Source organism: Condylura cristata, unplaced genomic scaffold (genome assembly GCF_000260355.1).
Source record: "Condylura cristata isolate star-nosed mole 26May11 unplaced genomic scaffold, ConCri1.0 scaffold00017, whole genome shotgun sequence".
NCBI lineage: Eukaryota > Metazoa > Chordata > Mammalia > Eulipotyphla > Talpidae > Condylura > Condylura cristata.
Window position 1 is genome coordinate 16,204,396 of NW_004567118.1, and position 15,424 is coordinate 16,219,819.

Below are 15,424 nucleotides of genomic sequence, written 5' to 3' on the forward strand. Positions count from 1 at the left end.
CTAAACCTTCGCTCTGCCTTCATATCTGTTGGCATGGTTTTCACTGCAGAGTCATGTTCCTGTGCTTTCTCTGTGAATGGGTCATGTGGCGTTTCAAGCTAAGGGGTCTGAACAAATCCAGGCAATTTTTTTCACCTTTAGAACAGCTTTTCTTTCCTGGTTAGTATGGGGACCTTTTATAAAGCAAAGTTGTTTATTCTATCCCTTCAAACTAATCAACCTAATAAATGCGGGCTTTTGCAAATTGCCTTTTTTTGATGTGACATACTTTTAAATTCTTCTTTTTCATTGTAGTGATTCTGGCCTGAGTCCATCCATTCCAATGGCTTCAAATTCAGGTAATTTTTTTCAAGCTGGAGCAAGTCTTGATTCAAGTTTTCATTCTAGAGATTCTGACACAACAACTTGGAGAGCAGGGTGTTTAGAGTCATGATAATTAAGTGGTAGCCCCACTTACAAACATCAACAAGTTCTTAACATATTCATGGCCAGACAGGGGCTATCCTCATTTAGAGTGCAGAGAGGTAAAGAAAGAGCTCTAGAGAGGTGTTTTCTTTTTTAGTGTGTGTGTTTTCTTTTTTTTAACTAATACTTGGGCAGTAAGTTCACTATGGTTGTACCTACTACAAAGTTTGAAATTTTTCTCACAGGAGATAAATTAAAAAGACTTTGTAACCTGTATGAACCAAGGGACATGTTACATCCAGAAACCAAAATCTCCTTCTAAGTTGGAGACTTAAGATTTCTCTTAACTTTACCTCTTTGAATGTATTTTATTTTGAGGTTAATAGAACCAAGTTAAGTCATACGCTATTTGACCACTCTTGGTGTGTGATAGTCAGTGGCTGGTAATTTGGGGCAGTTTTTAGTTTTTGAGCTCTGACCAAGAGGATCCCATTCAGAATTCTGTCTTTCCACTCAGAATTTGGATAGGACTCACAAAATTTTTTCTCTTTTGCTTTTATTCTTCTATATCAAATGATTATTTCTTAACAAAGAAAAAAAAAGTCTTTTAGGGAATAGCCTAGGCAGCTAGATCTAAGTTTTATTTTGTAACTTTCTTATACTCCCTCAAGCTAGCACCTTGATATTGGCTAACTGAAGGAAGGAACAATGCAGCTTTGGGATTTGTGTTTTCTGAACTATCTGCACTCACTCTTTGTTGCTTCCTACCTGCTGTTAGCCTTCCTGTATTTAGGTTGAGGAGATCCCTTATTCTCTTCATGTTCTGGGTTGTTTGTAAGGCAGTGAAGTCAAAAGTCTGGATCATTGACTGTATCCTGGCCTCTAGTGAGGCACTCAGTGACTGTAGTCTCCTTTTTGAACACTTGGTGAGGCTGTGTTTTTGAGCAGTTGGTGTGAGATGGTTGTGGAGATGCCTTTATCCCTCTTGTTAATATTATAGAGTAACTGGTTTTCCAGCAAAACAGCCTATAATAGATAGGCCTTCCCTTTTCACCACTTAAAAGGCAGTCCCTATAACACTTGTTAATGTATTAGTCAACATTTCCTTTGTTTCACTCAGTCTGTCCATGCCCAATTGAATGCAAACCCCAAATATCCATTCAAAATAAAACCATAGTACATTTCATGTTGAGCTTCCCATCTTCGTTGGTGATCTCTGCTTGGGTTTGTTTGTGAGGTATGGGAGTTCACCTTAGCCCCTGCTGTGCTATGTGATGGCTCATTGTTTCTCTGTGCAGGTCTCTCAGGTAAACAGGGCTACTCTGGATGGAGCAGATATTCTCTCACAGTGAATAAAAAGGGCCTTTTGCTACTCTAACAGTCTGCCTTTGATGTGATGGCAAATGGTACTTGGTTAATTACCATGTTTGCCTTGTGCTGCTGGCAGAGTAGCAGGGTTGGGAAATGTCTCTCCTGCAGAGTTGTTATTTCCATTCATCAGTTGTCAAGGCAGGCAGTATATGACCTTTCTTAACTAGATGACATCTGGCTTTAGATTTTAGAGTCTTCTGCTTGCTTAGGAAGAAATACGTGGTATCTGCTGTGGTAAGTACTCATTTGATGCTGAAGTATGTGTGATTGTATGTGTATTTTAGCAGATCAAAATAAGTTACCATCATTTTCACATGAATATTAGGGTTGTCGTCTAAACTGAGCTTCAAGGTGATGTGGGTATAGCTCCTGCAGCTGATAGGATCATCCTGTGCCTACTTGGCCTAGTTGCAGTGAACTTGAACCTGAGGAATTGTGGCTTCATTGAAATAGATGTCCTTTTTTATCTGTGTCTATAGGAAGACGAAGTGCACCACCCTTGAACCTCACTGGCCTCCCTGGCACAGAGAAGCTGAATGAAAAAGAAAAGGAGGTAACAAAGAAGGGGAGCTAGAGAAAAGAGTGGGAACTGATACTCATTGAATTGTAACTAAGACATGTTACAGGATCAAGCTCATTTTGTTCTAACATGCAAGCGCAGAGCACGGCTCAGCTCTCCTGTAGAGCATAGCGCTAACCTCACTGTTTTCAAAGACCACCTTCCTCCTCATCCTGCCACCGTTAGTCTTCTGAGAGAATATGTGCTCTGTAAATCTAAATAATAGCAGCTCTTACTTAATGACTGATGTACCAGTTCTTACACTGAGTGCTTTAGGTGAATGAAATTATTTTTTTATAAATCAAAAAAAGGGTAATCTTTTAGTAGTATTGTCACTTTGAGAAGTTCTGCAGTTAGTCCGACAGTATAAGGAGCACTTGAAAGAGTGTTGGAATTGTCTCCATCATAGAAGCATAAATGAGTTTATTACATATATAGTTACACACAAGATTTTAAAATGCCATGACCTACTTTTCCATTTTAATCATTAGACTTACCTTCACATTCATTTTGGCCTTTTTCTGAAACTTAAATGCAACCTCTAGAGAATCATCAAGGATTTTCAGGAGAATGTGCCATAGCTCTGAAGTCCATTCCAAAGAGGAAATCCCATTTTGTTCTCATGTCTTCTTTTTATATTCCCAAGATTGTCACCCATGGTGTATTATCAGTTCTGGTTAGATTGCAGAGGAGTCAGGGCACAATACTCCCACTAAGTACAGTAACGACTAGTTGGGAGTAGAGGGAAGTGTATTGTTGTTATCTCAGCACTACTGAAGGTCACAGCCATTCCAGTTCAAGTATGGAATGGCCCAGAGTCTTAAGGTTTTTCCTTACCCATAACATGGTGACTTCAGACTGCTCATTGAACTGGAATTGAGCCAGCTTTCTAGATTTTTAGCAGCAAAGGTGGCCTTTTCTTAGCAAGATCTCTTTGTCTCATTTCTATTTAATGTAATGCATGCAATCACAAAAGCAAGGACTGCTACTTTGTGCCAATATTAAAAATTACGTCAGCTTGAGAATGTACAATCTGCCCTAACATCACTACCACCAGCACCACCACACAGACACAGAAACACACACACACACATGCTGCCCTGTGGTTCTCCTGACTGGGTATGTTGGAATGTGCTGGCCTGGCCCTCAAGACTCATATTTGTATTGCGTGAAGACTGAGGTGAGACAGCCAGCAGGTGCTCTTAGTTCTCAGCATCATTCCCTGCCTTTCTCTTCCTGAGTGTCTTTCTTTAGGGAGGGAGTCTTCTCTCTAAAGAGGAGACTAAATGGAATGCAGTCTAGCTACTCAACAGCTCCTATAAATAGTTGGAGGTTGATGTCACTTTTTAAATTTAATTTTGGCTATACCTGTTGGATTAAATTATGAGAATGACAGATGTTAATGTTTATTAAATCTGCCGTGTCTTGCAGCTCTGTCAGATGGTGAGGTTGGTCCCGGGCGCCTACTTAGAATACAAATCTGCTTTATTGAATGAATGTAACAAGCAAGGAGGCTTGAGACTGGCACAGGCAAGAGCACTCATCAAAATAGACGTGAACAAAACCCGGAAAATCTATGATTTCCTCATCCGAGAAGGACACATCACAAAAGCCTGAGGCTCCGTGGGCTTGGGATCAGAAGTCACAAGTTTGGAATGTGGTGGGCCAAAAGACAGTAGAAGCATTCTGGAGAGTCAGTTTTGAGTTTAATTCTCATTGTAAAAAGAGGAGAACAAAGGAAACCTTAAGTTGTATTGATGTCTACTTCTCCACTCTGTTTCAAAACACTCCTCTGGTATTGTGCTGCAGTTCTGTGCTAGATTAGCTATTATTAATTGTGAGTGGGCATTCATTCCTAACACCTCTTGTAAGTAAAACAAGAACTGTAGTATCTCACGTCACAGTGTTGGTAGAAATAGAACTAAACCACAATCTTAGTCCCAGGAATCCAGCTCAGACCCTTGCACTTGGGAGGTTGTTTTTCTGGCTATTTTGCCTTCAAACATTTCAGACAGGTTTAAAATAAAGAGCATGAGAAGGCTTCCTTTTTCTGTCTAAGGATTTTTTAAACCAACAACTTAGGTTTTTGAGCCAGTGGGAGAAAAACCACCCTGCACCCGCCAGGGTCTTGTCCCAAGCTGCATTTTTATCTTTAATGTCTGGTTTTGTACTTCATAGTCTGACTATCTAATCTTCAGTAGACTTTTGAGGAGGTGGCACCGGATGTAAAATGTCTCTGTTATTTTTAGAATTAATGGATTAAAATGTTTTGCTGTTTAATTTGTGGTATGTCAAATATTCTTGTAACTAAAGCACACGTAGGGCGTTGGATGCCCATCATGCTGCATCGTCTGCTAACGTGTGTCCTGGACTCACCCTGTTGTTACCCTGGGTTTCCCAGGCTACCGAGCTCCTGAGGATGGAGATGATGCAACTAACCTCATCTTTGCTTGGATTGAGACCTGAACACTAATTTCTCAATGGTGAAAGGTTAGCCAGCAATAAAAGCTACTTTTAAAACAGCAGTAAAGCAGCTTCATAAATGGGACTCACTAGAGTCCCATTATGAGGGTGAGTAACCCTAACACATCTGAGACTTTGTCCTCAGACCTTTCAGCAGAGTAAGAAGCCAAACTCATAGTCATGGCCAACCCAGTTCTGTTAGAAGCAAAGTTGTATGTAGGTACAACTTCAGAATTTGAATAATTTGCATACAGCAGCTGACTGATTCCTTCAACACTCAAAACATCTAATTTTAATATGTGTTTTGTTGAAAACATCTCTCAAACTGCTGATGTAAGCCTGAACTTGTGGGTAGACCTCATCGAGGTGGTGGAAATTGAAAAGGAATCTCTTAGGATCAGAGGAAATTAAGATAAAGGACTCTAATCTTTCAAAGGATGGCTTGTGGAAATGGTTCTTTTCTGTGCATAGTCATTTCTTTTAGAAAATGTATTCCACTGCCACCAATTACCCCAAATTACTTATAAAGGTGTTGTGTCTTATCCCTAAGAGGCAATTGCTGTTTTAAAAATTGGGGATGCATTAGACATCATGTCAGGAGGCATCTGTTGTAGTCCAAAGAGTCCTTGATTGAGGAAGGATTTCTGCAAGAGGAGATGGTAATATCAAGAGGAGAAGAAAATGCAGATGGAAGTGAGAGATTGTTACAGACATAGTGGGTAGGAAGGGTGTGGAGGCAGCAGTGGGAGTGAGGGAAATGGGGACATGATTTCGTTGGCTAGCACACAAGGGGCAGCTGTGTTAGTTAGGAGTGGGAGGATGGTAGGACAGTCTGATAGAAACCTTGGAACCAGTTGAACTTGGAAAAACTAATGGGGCGTCAATAGATTTGATGAGAGGAAATGGCATGGTTGAAAATAGTGACAGAAAAATGAGGCTGTAATTTCAATTGACTGGGTTTTAGAAAGTAGGATTCAATTGTTTTGGTGTACTCAGCTTCACAGAATTTAGACCTAGGATGCCTATTGGGTCTCTTGATCAAGTCATATTCTTGAATACTGTTGAAAGGAGTTGCTCAGTCACTCCTTTTGCGTTTACAACAGAAAAAAGAACTCGCTAATACTGATATGGGTGGTTTTAGTACGTTTTTCTACATTCTTATCACCAGGGGAAGTCTTTGGTACTAAAAATCCAGAGCTAGAAAGGGCCTTTCAAAAACTAGTCCATCCTTCCGGTTTGCTACTAGAGATGGTTGGCCATAATCCACCAATACCAATAGAAGTTACTCTTCTCCCATCTCAGAAGGGAGAGTGTTTACTCTGAAATTCTGTAACATGAATAAATATCTTTTAACGTTAGAAACTCTTACTTCAATTTAATGTTAAAGTTTTCAGCTGGGGGGCCCTCCCTGGTGTCACAGTGGGTTGAAGCTCAGCACTGCAAGCCAGCCATAGCTGCTTCAGTGCCAATTCGATCCCCAGCTCCAGAGGTGACTCACATGGTGCAGCAGACCTCTCCTGTCTCACCCACTGATCCCCTCAGCAGTGTGCTTTGTCTATCTGCTTGTTCTGCTCCCCACTGTTTCTGGCAAATCCTCTTGCCGCCCCTGCACCTCTGGCCTGTACCCCATTTCTATATGCATAAATAAATAAAATCTTTAAAAAAAATAGTTTTTGGCTGGAGTTTTACACATATCCTTTGCTGACAGTGGTGGGAAATGCAAAACAAGTTCCTTTCTGTGTACTGACTCCTTCCTGTACTCAAAGATCTAGACTGACTCTCATGAGACTAAATATTCAGAGCGTATCCCTTCTTAGCTCCAATTTTCATCCTTTCATTATTTACACACATACCCCCTACCCTCTATTTTAAAAAATCTAAACTCAATTAGCCAGTCCTTACAGAGTGATAACAGACTTGCCAGGTTTGAGTAATAAAATTCATTTACAGTTACCTGGAAAGAGGGGAGACCAGTGACATCAATAAACAAAACTCCATTTGCTAAGTCATTCTAGTTTTATGAAATGCATAGATATGTAATAGAACTAAAGTCTCCAGTCAGAAGAATGAGTGACCTAAATTACATAGAGAGGCTTGGAAAAACTCATCCATACCTCTTCCAAAACACTTTCCCACTGGCCTTGCCCAGAGGAGTGGAATCTGTGTTCAAAACATTCTGGAACACAGTCCGGTCTCCCCCCACCCCATCCATTTTCTAGGATGTCTTTGTGGGTCCACCTTTTAAACTTTTCCACATCTTAGGTACCTGAATTTTTGCTTGAATTTCTAAAAGTTAAGTTTGATTCAAGAGATACTGACCTGGAAGCTTTGCTTTCTAGTGTGCTGAGCCAGATCCAGTTAACCTCCCTGATCTGCCAGAAAAGACCTCTCATATACAGCAAAGTTCTGCCAAGTCTGTGGCCTTGTGAGCAGTACCCTAGCTAAGTCAGGCTTTCTCTTCAATAACCAGTCTTTCCGCATGACATGTAAATAGAATTGAATGGGCCCTTGGTGCCAGCAAGGTCAGAGCAGCCGGGTTAGGATGGAAGTGGTCGTGCGGACATAGGCACTTAATTTGATAGAACAATAAAGAAGAGCATTTAACTAGGGACTGTTTTGGAACCAAAGTAGCCTATCTATGAAATGTGCATCAGAACCAAGTGTGCTGCTCTGGTGGTGGGGAGTGGGCGGTGCAGGGAGGGGCTGGGATGACAGGTGAACGATTTCTGAGAGAAACGGGTAGAAAGCCAGTTTCTCTAGCTAATGGATGTTCTTCCTCTCTTCAGTATTTGCCTGCTGCCTTGGCTTCCATCAGCTGCAGCATGCTAAGATGAAAGTTTCAGCTGCCCTTTGATTTGACTGACCAGGCTAACAAATCAAGAGACAGGTATTTAAGGGGAGGGTGAATGTCATGCATCTGACAAAAAAATACCTTTGTCTCTGGGGAGTTGCTCACTTTATGTTGTGCATTGGCCCTCTCCCCTGTCAGGGTAGGAATAGGATGTTGAGATAAGAATATAAACAGTGGACATTAAAGGTTTAAAACCCAAACAGCTACAAAAATTTGCTGCAACAGATGTAGTCTTGATGGCTACTGTACCCCTTGGGTTTCCCCTGGAGCTTGCAAGTCCTAGAGTTAACCGTTCCAGTCCAGAACTGTATTTGTCTTAAGTCTGATGTACTTACTTTCAACCCAGTATCATGGGGTGAATTTCTGTAGCACCAGACTAAACATTTGGTTGAGTTAATCATTCTTCAGCTAATACTTCTTCAGCTTGCTCCTAGGTGCCCCCAAAGGTCTTTTATGGCAGAAAACTTCCAGGTGACTTGCTAATAATCTCAAGTCCAGAGTTAGGTTGAACAGAAGTAGCATCTTGGGAAGTATGAAAAAGAATGGATCAACACTTCCTTTTTTAAAATTTTACCAGTTACATTTAAGAAGGCAGGCATTTTGTCCCTGTATGCATTTTGCAACCTTCTGCTCTCAAAATTGAATGCATACTTCTGAGCAGTGTCAGGGCCACTTCTGTAGGTATATAGCAAAGTAGGAGGGCACAATTAACCTACCCTGTGTTTGTAGAGCATCACCCCTGAACACTGGTGAGAGCTGACATTTCCCCAGGAAAGTATTTTTTTATATCTTTTACATCATTGTATATACCCCATAAAATTCCTACCACCAGTTCACCCATGAGCTATCACCACAGTCCCTTGTGTTTTTTTAAGTTTTATTTATGCATATAAGAGCTGGGGTACAGGCTAGAGGGGTCACCAGAGAGACTGGGGAGAACAGGTAGATTGAAATACAGTGCTGAGGGAGCAGCGGGCAGGTCAGGAAAGGTCTGCCACGCCATGTGGGTCACCCCCTGGCTGGGGATCGGACAGTGGCATAGCTTTTTAGCACTGTACTTTAACCTGTTGCGCCACCAGGGAGGGCCCTCATGTGCTCTTTACTCCCCTGTTTTGATCTCTTTCTCCCCCTCTCTGACAGAACATCTCTGATTTATGGTTGCCGGCTAATTTTGTTGTTGTTTTATTATTGTTGTTATTTTTTTCCTGACCCCTTATTTGGTTCTCCTGTGTTCCTTCTCTAAGTGAAACCATCTCATATTTTTCTTTTTCCTTCTGGCTTATTTCATGATCATGATTCCTCCTAGCTTTGTCCATATTGCTGCGTATGGCATGAGTTTATTTTTTTGATTGGAATGGAATAGTATTCCATTGTGTACATATGTACCACATCTTCTTGATCCTGTCATGTATTATTGGGCATTTGGGTTGAAGAAACCAACACTTTCTTAAAGCAAAAATGCTCCAATGCTGTGATCTTAGCACCCTTTTTAGTGATCTGACAGCTAAGGACAACTCAGGACACTTGTAATGATTTTCTCTTCTTGGAGAGCTTCCTGCCAAGTACTCCTTCCCTGAAATTGTTTATAATCACCTGAACTTCGCTTTTCTCCAATGAAACGATAGCCACTGATTCAGTAGAGTAGGGCCTTGTGGAAATGCACGTAAAGGTCAGACACTCGAGGATGCTCATGCTGAGCTCATCACCCACATGTCAGATTTCTCCCTTTATCGCCCTTCCTTCAGGGAATTTACTTAAAATCCATTTTTTAAAAAGCTATTTTAAGAAATAGTAAATGAAGGGGACCTTCAATGTGGAGCTTAATTTTAATGTCTCCTATAAAGAGGTATTTTGAATTGAGGTTAAGTAATGATTTTATTTCAACTTCAAATTTAGGACATTGAGGTGAAAAGGGCAATTTTCAGGGTAATTGAGCTGCTTTCCAAAAAAATATTGGAAAGGAGTAAAAGGTTCAGAAATGCCATAAAGACACGAGCTCCCAAGTAACAGGGGAGTTAGAGATGGGTGGCCTAATCTGAAGTTTCCTCCAGAGGAAGGGACAGCAGTGTTGCAGCCCTGATTCCTTGGGGAACTTGCTGTCTGCTTGAGGGGTGGGTCAGCCTTACCGAAGGGCATTTATTGAGGCAATGTTAGCCGTAATCTGGTGTGCCCACCCCAGCAGGGGCATCTGCTTTGTTTTGGTGCGCTTCGCTTCAGATTGAAGACACCTGTCAGATCTAAGTTAGCATAGGTTTAACACCATGATGTAAAGCAAAATGCTTTTGAGAGCAAAATCTCCCAAGAGTGCCTCTGCCCCCCTCCAGCAACTGCAAAAAAGAAGGCGTCTGTGGGAGAAAAGGGTGACTATAGACGTCATTGCATCTCTTAAGATCCCAGCTGTGACCTGGCTCAGAGTTTTACAGTTAAAAATAACTGTGGCTTAGAGTTAGGGGGAAAAAAGTAAACTGTTGTGTCTCCATGGAAACTGGGAGAGGAAAAAAGGCAAGCCATGGATTTCCAGCAGATGTGGCGAGAGATGGGGTGGATAGGGGAACTGGGAGCCTCTCAGGTGAAAGCGGATTACAGCGATTAACATCCAGGATCTAGCCACACATGGCTCCAGGGCTCTGAGATACTCTGCAGCCAGGTGTATATGTAACAATGTACACTTGGTCAGGTAAGAATTATTTGATGGTTCCAACTTCCAAACCTGTAACACAGATTTGCTACTATTTGGCAAAACAAAGGGCCATGAGCCACACAGTAGGCTAGAAGTTGCTTTCTAACCAGTGTGGGAACCTCTGCCCCTGCTTCACTTTCTGCTTTTTCACTTCATAGTCAATTACCTGGGATGTTTTTAAAAGTCCATTTCTTACCACTTCTGGTATTCCTACTAGAAGGGACTAACTTGGGAGGAGTTATTACATTTCTTCATTTTCCCTTTCTTTCATGTTTTCTTGAAAAACAGTTTTTCCTAAAGAAATACATGAATACATTCTGGCTGTAATTTTTTTTTAAAGCCTTCTCTTCCCCCCCCCCCTTTTTTTTCTCTTTGTTATCCTTTCTTTTCTCTTTCCCCTTTTAAAATAAAAAGTTTATGAGCCTCCTTGGTGGCATAGGGGTTAAGTCTCAGTACTACCATGCTATCAGCTATCACCACTGGGCCTGAGTTTGATCCTGGCCTGGGAGTTTGGGTTAGCCCCTACATGGTGCAGCAGACCTCTCCTGTCTCACCTGCTGCTCCTCTCAGTAGTGTGTGTCAGTAGATCCACTTGTTCTGTTCCCCACTCCGTCTCTGATGAATCCTCTCAGCCCCACACACCTCTGGCCTACAGCCCGGTTCTTCTATGGATAAATAAATCTAAAAAAAAATAATAAACGTATAAAAAAGTAAATGTAAAGTTTATAATGAAAGAATTGAGATCAAAGTGGGAGTGGTTTGTTACTGCCCTTGTGTAGACAGGCTTTCTTGTTTACCTGCCAGGCTGACTAGAGAAGACCTGAGTGTTAATCCTCGTTGTGCTATTTAATGACACAACCTCAGGCAAGTTTTTCAACCCCTCGTGGTCTCTAACGTGTGACTGATAATACCTACCTAATTAGATTTGATGAAGATTAAATGGGATAAGGTATATGTAATACACCTGGCACTTCTTTGCCTCCCCTTCCCTTTGAGCACCTGATAATTTCATTTAACTTAAGCCACGTGGGGCAATATACACGATTTTCCTGAACTACACAATGCATGCTGAATTCTCACAGAGGTACATGAAAACCTGAAAGACACAGAGCAGTGTTGAAGACAAATGTATGTTTTTCAAGGAATTTGTTTATATTGGAATTTTCATCATGGGTTGAATTAAAGGCAGAAAAATTTCAGAGATAGGTAATAAATTACCTAGTTATCCTAGATATGTTGTAATACTCTTTCCTTTTTTTTTTTTAAAGATTTATTTATTCGTACAGAACTGGGGCCAAAGATGCGGAGGGTGAGAGGATTCACCAGAGACAGAGTGGGGTACAGAACAGGCAGATCAACGAAGCACACCGCTGAGGGGAGCAGCGGCTGGGTCAGGAGAGGTCTGCCTCGCCACATGGTCACCTCCGGGGCAGGCGGGAATTGAACCCATGCGGAAGTGGCTTTAGCTTCTCAGTGCTGCACTTTAACCTGCTGCGCCACCAGGGAGGGCCTCCTTTTTTTCTTTTAAGATTTATTTATTTATGCATACAAGAACTAGAGTACCTGCCAGAGATACAAGAGGTAAGAGGATTCACCAGAAACAGTGGGGAGCAGACAGGCAGACTGACTGAAATACACTGCCTAGGGGAGTAATGGGTGGATCAGGAGAGGTCTGCTGCGCCACGTGGGTCACCTCCCTGGCTAGGGATCGAATTCGTGCTGCAGTGTCTGCAGATAGCTTCATAGTGCTGCGCTTTAACCTGCTGCGCCACCAGGGAGGACCTGTAATACTCTTTTCTATAATACCTAGCACAAGAAACATGAAGTCAGATTACAAGACTATGTACAACTATGTTTATAACTGCACAGAGAACTAAAACATGCATTGAAAGACGAGAAAGATGCTAATCACTGTTTTTGTTAAGTCATAAAATTATAAAACTATGCCTTTTCTGTTTTTGGAATGTAACATTTCTTTATTAATGGAAAAATACATTTTATCGCAACTACAAACACTAAAAATTGCAGTTTATATTTTATATTTAGCAAAATTAACCTTTGTGATAACAATGTAAGGTGCTATCATCTTGTAAAGTAGCACAAAAATTGGCCAAGTTTCTGTGGTAGATGAAACGTGTGTTTGGAATGTCTGCCCTCAGTCCTTCTGTGTTCTCCATATTTATTGTATTTCCTCCCAGATACCTGGTGTCCACTTTTCCCCTCACACGTGTAAGGCAACAGCTTAAAGAGCCACTTTGAGGTGTAGAGGCTTGCTTTGCATAGCTATCAATAACATGTCCTCGGGAATTGCAGGCACTAGCCAGCAGGCATCTGTGCCATCTGGGATGGCCTGAAATCAGACTTGTGTAGACTGAGGAGTCTTGATCATAGCTGTTCCCCTATTCCAACAGATATAGCAAAGCTGTTGCCAATTTATTAACCAGAAGCAATGAGTGAATGGAAGACACAGCTTTTCTTTCTGAGGCACCCATAATGGTCTGGTTGATCTGGAGCAGTCACTGCAGCAAATAAGAATATATTTGGAAAGACAGACATCAGAAGCCAAGCAGCATAGCAGTTTCCACCTTCCACTTACTGTCTGATCAGATCCCCGCTCCCGCTGCACAAAAGCTGCACTGCTTAGTGAGATGTAGTCAGAGTACCCACTCCTCTCCTGCACACAGGCAAGTCATATTTCTGTGGCAGATGACCTCTCAGATGTTTCTCCATCTGAATTAGTTGACAACGATAAACATAGATATCGATAGTCTGGTAACATGCTGTCCAGTATGTGGCTATTTAAAATAAAATAAAAAAAATTTATGTGGGCCTCCGTGGTGGCGCAAGTGTGTGTCAGCACTACCAACCCACTGAGGCATGTGTTCAATCCTGCATGAGCTCGATCTCCGGCCAGGGAGCTAACCTATATATGGTGCAGCAGACCTCTCCTGTCCCACTGCTGCTCCCCTCAGCAGTATATTTTGGTCAATCCACCCATTCTGTTTCCCACTCTGTCTCTGGTGAATCCTCTCACCCCCCACGCCTCTGGTCTGTACCCCAGTTCTTGTGTGCATAAGTAAATAAATCTTTTTTTTTTTTAAAGATTTATTTATTTATTCATACAGAACTGGGGTACAGGCCAGAGATGCCGAGTGTGAGAGAATTCACCAGAGACAGAGTGGGGAGCAGAACAGGCAGAACGACAAAGTACACTGCTGAGGGGAGCAGTGGGCGGGTCAGGAGAGGTCTGCCGCGCCATGTGGTCACCCCACGGGCAAGCCGGAAACGAACTCATGCGGAAGTGGCTTAAGCTTCTTAGCGCAGTGCCTTAACCCGCTGCGCCACCAGGGAGGGCCAAGTAAATAAATCTTTAAAAAAAAAATTAAGTTCTGCAGTCACAGTAACTACATTTCAAGCACTCAAAAACTCACATGAGGGTCATGGCTGCTGTGCTGGCCACTGCCAGTTACAGACATGTGCGTCACCCAAAGTTCTGTAGCACAGTGCATGTCTACAAGATAGTATTTTCAAGCTAGAGAGAGAGATTGAGATTGGGAGAGTGTGTGTGGGCAGTGTAGGTCCACACTTACATATTCTGTAAAGGCGTAAAGGACATCCCTACCCACAGGCATATGTAATACAGTCACTAATGGTCTCACTGACAAGCACTTCTTCCTGTTTTCCTTAATTGCTAGATCTTACACTCTATTTTACACAAACTCTAGTTTAGCTGTCCTCTCTCCTCTTCGCTGATGTGGTATGATTGTTCATGCTGGGCTTAGTTCTTATAATCGATGAAAATGCCCAGCTGCTTGTCACTATCTTGAGCTGGTTCTGAAAACCAGCCTTCTGCAGAACAAATAAACTTGAATCTGAAGAGGGATGTATCTATTTGTGCTGCTGAGTCATTGAACTGACTGGAGGAAGGACTGTAGGGGGAGAAACAAATGAAAATGGCATACAATCGTTTCTATTAGAGCTTTTGCTATTTTGGTATTGGCATGTCAAAAATAAGTCACCAGATGAATTGATGGTAGAACAGTTTCGTGCTGGGAAGATGCCCTTCCCGGGCAACAGTTGAACGCCTAGTCTTTTATCCTTTATTCTCTCAAAGAAGGAGTAATTTCGCCTATTTTTAAAGCTTGGGCTCTCCTTTTATGACTGCAGAAACAAATATCTAGGTCTTTTTAGCTCTCCTAAGCTTATCATTAAAATGCCTTTGATGGCATCCTTTTGTCTGGGAAGCAGTCCGAACTTTTAGAGATATTCCTGCACCCCACGGGCTGACTCTGAGTCTGCTTGGGGATCAAGAAGAGCATGAAAAAGCCTGGAAGCTTTTCGCTGAAGATGCCAGGAGTAAACCCAAAGCGCGACTTGTACTTCCCTCACCAAGCTCCTGCCCCCCTCCTGCCACTACCCCCCCACCATGACTCCGCGTTTGACTGTTGAGCTGCCCAGAGGCCGGCGATGGACGAGGCGAGGAGCTGGGTCTGGTGAGTAAAGGGCTGGCGCGGAGTCAGGACTCAGGTGTCTGACTCACGGCGGCGCCCTCTGGAAGTCGAGCAGCCCTCGCTCACCTGCCACAGCGGGGTTGTGCTGGAAAAAGTCCGTTTTACATCTACTCATGTCACAGATGGGCAAACACCTAAATCTAAAAAGACGCTCCGAGTGACACAGCAAATAAAACTCAAGGAATGCCTGCGTTCAGCCTGGCACCTGCGGTTCGTGGCGGCGGGGCGGTCTGGGGCGCGCGGGGGATGGCCACGCGTCCAGCTTCCTCAGGGTCTCGGGCACGCTCCCGCACAGGCATCCTGGTCTTTTCCCCGCAGTCTTTTCGGGCCCACCTGCCGGGCTCTGTCCCGTGCAGGCGAGGCTCACTGACTAACTGCAGTTTCACACCTGTCCTGTTTGTAGGGGTGCCTTGCCTTTAGCTATCCCACCTCCAGAGCACACTAGCTCAGCACTCCCGCCTAGAGCCGGCTCGTGGAGAGACACTTAAGTGGGGAAAAGAGGGGTCGTGGGCCGAGAGACGCGGAAACTGCAGGGGAACCCTGCACGGAGGGTCGCCGCGGGGAGCGGACGCCGCGGGAGCTCC

General features: G+C 43.0%; 2 protein-coding genes across 5 annotated transcripts in view; both read left to right on the forward strand.

The window, feature by feature from the left end:
• The window catches only part of TADA2A (transcriptional adaptor 2A), a 41,074-nt gene extending 36,461 nt beyond the window's left edge, over positions 1-4,613 (forward strand). For all 4 annotated transcript variants that reach the window (XM_012726561.1, XM_004684463.2, XM_012726563.1 and 1 more), the window contains 3 exons: positions 295-338; positions 2,256-2,329; positions 3,767-4,613. In XM_012726561.1, the coding sequence (XP_012582015.1) occupies positions 295-338; positions 2,256-2,329; positions 3,767-3,952 (304 nt within the window). In that variant the 3' untranslated portion in view covers positions 3,953-4,613. The remainder of the gene's footprint in view (positions 1-294; positions 339-2,255; positions 2,330-3,766) is intronic.
• Positions 4,614-14,759: 10,146 nt separating this feature from the next.
• DUSP14 (dual specificity phosphatase 14) overlaps positions 14,760-15,424 on the forward strand; it is a 20,611-nt gene continuing 19,946 nt past the window's right edge. The window contains exon 1 of the mRNA XM_004684464.2: positions 14,760-14,822. The gene's annotated coding sequence lies outside the window, so the exon portion shown is untranslated. The remainder of the gene's footprint in view (positions 14,823-15,424) is intronic.